Source organism: Penaeus vannamei, chromosome 32, assembly GCF_042767895.1.
Source record: "Penaeus vannamei isolate JL-2024 chromosome 32, ASM4276789v1, whole genome shotgun sequence".
Lineage (NCBI taxonomy): Eukaryota > Metazoa > Arthropoda > Malacostraca > Decapoda > Penaeidae > Penaeus > Penaeus vannamei.
The window spans coordinates 9483675-9486174 of NC_091580.1; the positions used below are offsets into that span (position 1 = coordinate 9483675).

The window sequence follows — 2500 nt, forward strand, 5'->3', positions numbered from 1 at the left end:
GAGCGCTACAAGGATGGAGTCCTTACCATTGGTACCATTGGCTATCCAAATGTCGGCAAGTCATCACTCATAAATGCACTGATGGGCAAGAAGGTAAGAATGCATGAGTGAGATTCAGTCCAAAGTATCCAAAGATCAGGATGTCAAAGCTCTGAGTAGTTGGAATATGTAATTGCCGACACACAATGTTATTGGATTCTTATAAGTTTTATTAGTATGTATAGGAAGTATATAAAATGTATAGAAATCATACCACATTTAAGGTAAGACACTATGAACAAATGTTTTCCATGACCTTTTTCTCTTTTTACCTATTTTACCCATCATTTCAGGTTGTTAGTGTCAGTAGAACCCCAGGCCACACAAAACACTTCCAGACAATCTTCCTTACCCAAAATGTAAAATTATGCGATTGCCCTGGTCTTGTGTTCCCCTCAACTGTATCAATGCATTTACAGGTATGTATATGGTTTGATTATGTAGTTTGACAAAGTTCTAGATTTTATAGATAATTTGTCATTAAATTGACCCATTGGACCTGGATGACGTTGCACGCACGTCATGGAAAAACTTGAGCTGAGCGGCAGGTGATGTGAATCGTCAATCGGGCAAGTTGGCCACGGGCCGGGTGATGCAAACTTGCCATGAGCAAAGGCCAGGATGACGAAAAAGACTCGCCATGAGTGTACAAACCTCTTGGAGTGCGATTAGACTCATTTGGCGCTAGAAGGGGGCTTTAGCATTATTTCCATCATTAAATCAATTTGGAATGTAATGTGTATAAGCAGTGACTAGAAGAGCGCCGGCTCCAGGGAGGATGCCATTTCCATGCTGCGCACCATATTGTTGGCCACTATGACCGGCGGCATAGATTAAAATTGAAAATTGCGAAAAAATTAGATATTTGACACAAATAACCAAATGTTAATTTTTTTTTCCCCCTTGCACTGTTATTTACTACATAAAGAGATAATATGGAGTCTGTGCAAGGAAAATAAACTATTACTATCTGGATAAAGCAGATCAAAAGAAATATGGACATTGGAAAATGGTGACAAAATGGAAAATGTTTACACAAAATAACTTTGCAAAGGGGAGGCACAGAGTCTTGTTACCACTCATGGGTGTTTGTGCGCGCCTGGCCTACTCACCATATGCCTGGGATTTTGGCTACTTACATAACCCATTGCTTGTGTTTTAGACACCCTGATTTCCAGGGTGCAACCGGATCCAAGGGGTTAATTCAATCTTAATTTATTTTATTATTAATTTAATCTTAATTGCTGTTATTGCCGTTAGCACTGTGGTCATTGTCATTGTCCTTTTTGTCTTTGTTGCCTTCTACCTCACCACCATTACCACAGTTATCACTATAATTGGCATTGTCATTAGCATTATCACTATTGTTGTTATTTCATATCCACTATTGTTATTAATTATGATCATAAAGAAGTGCAGTCACAGGTGAAAAAGGTAAAATTTAACATGTATATTGGAGGACCATTAATTTTGAGCTGGCATTTGGAAGTAATTTCTATGTATAAGTTTAGAATCAGGCATTTTAAAACCATTACTTTTGTTTTTCTGATAATAACGAAGAGATCTTTCTAAATGCTTGGAAGAAGGAAAGTAGATGAGAGAAAAATTTATATTTAACATCCTTATCTCCAATTTGTACTTCATTATCTGGAATTTGATTGCTAAGGAAACGACCATTGAAAACAAACATGTTTATTTTCATACTGCCTGTCACCTTAATTGCAGGTTCTTTTTGGGAGCTTCCCCATAGCCCAGGTGCGTGATCCAATTGGAGCAGTTAACTATGTAGCAGCACGGCTAGATATTCCAAGCATTTTGAAGCTTCAGCATTCAGAGGTACAGAATGAGACTGCTTCTGATACGAGTTGGACGGCTTTCTATATATGTGAAGGTAAGTTATCATCCAGACTCGAAAGGCATGCAGTAGTATTTCATTAGTTGTGTAGTTTTCTTTTGTTTCTTCACCCCTTCTTTCCCATCACTCCTTTCTCTTCTTCACCACCCTATTTGCTTATTCTTCACCCCTCCTAAATTGAGTAGTAGTAGTAGTAGTAATAATAATAGTAATTGTAATTGTAATTGTAATAGCAATAGCAGTAGTAGTGCTTCTTTAGTTTTCTTTCAATTTTCCTTTCTTGTCCTGTTCTTCCATTCTTGCTTTCTTTGTTGTATTCTTTCTGTATTTATTTATACTTCAGAAGAGTTAATTTATTACCACTGCAAATATTTTTGGCAATTAGTTCTTGTTTCCATCCTAACAGTACAAAGTTCATTTGTAGTGATAAGGTTGTCAATTTTTTTTAGTAATTTCACTATATCATGTAAATGATCAAGGTATATTGAAAACAATTTTCATCTATTCCTTTATTTTCTTCAATCCAACAGCCTGGGCTATGAAACGTGGGTATTACACACGCCGCAAGGGGGCTCCAGATGTGTCCAGATCAGCGAATGAGCTCCT

At 37.2% G+C, this 2500-nt stretch overlaps 1 protein-coding gene across 4 annotated transcripts in view; it reads left to right on the top strand.

The window, feature by feature from the left end:
* The window catches only part of Ns4 (Nucleostemin 4), a 13328-nt gene that overhangs the window by 10247 nt on the left and 581 nt on the right, over positions 1-2500 (top strand). For all 4 annotated transcript variants that reach the window (XM_027382883.2, XM_027382882.2, XM_027382884.2 and 1 more), the window contains exons 6-9: positions 1-93; positions 333-458; positions 1765-1930; positions 2425-2500. The exon at positions 1-93 is cut by the window's left edge and continues 122 nt beyond it; the exon at positions 2425-2500 is cut by the window's right edge and continues 71 nt beyond it. In XM_027382883.2, the coding sequence (XP_027238684.2) occupies positions 1-93; positions 333-458; positions 1765-1930; positions 2425-2500 (461 nt within the window). The remainder of the gene's footprint in view (positions 94-332; positions 459-1764; positions 1931-2424) is intronic.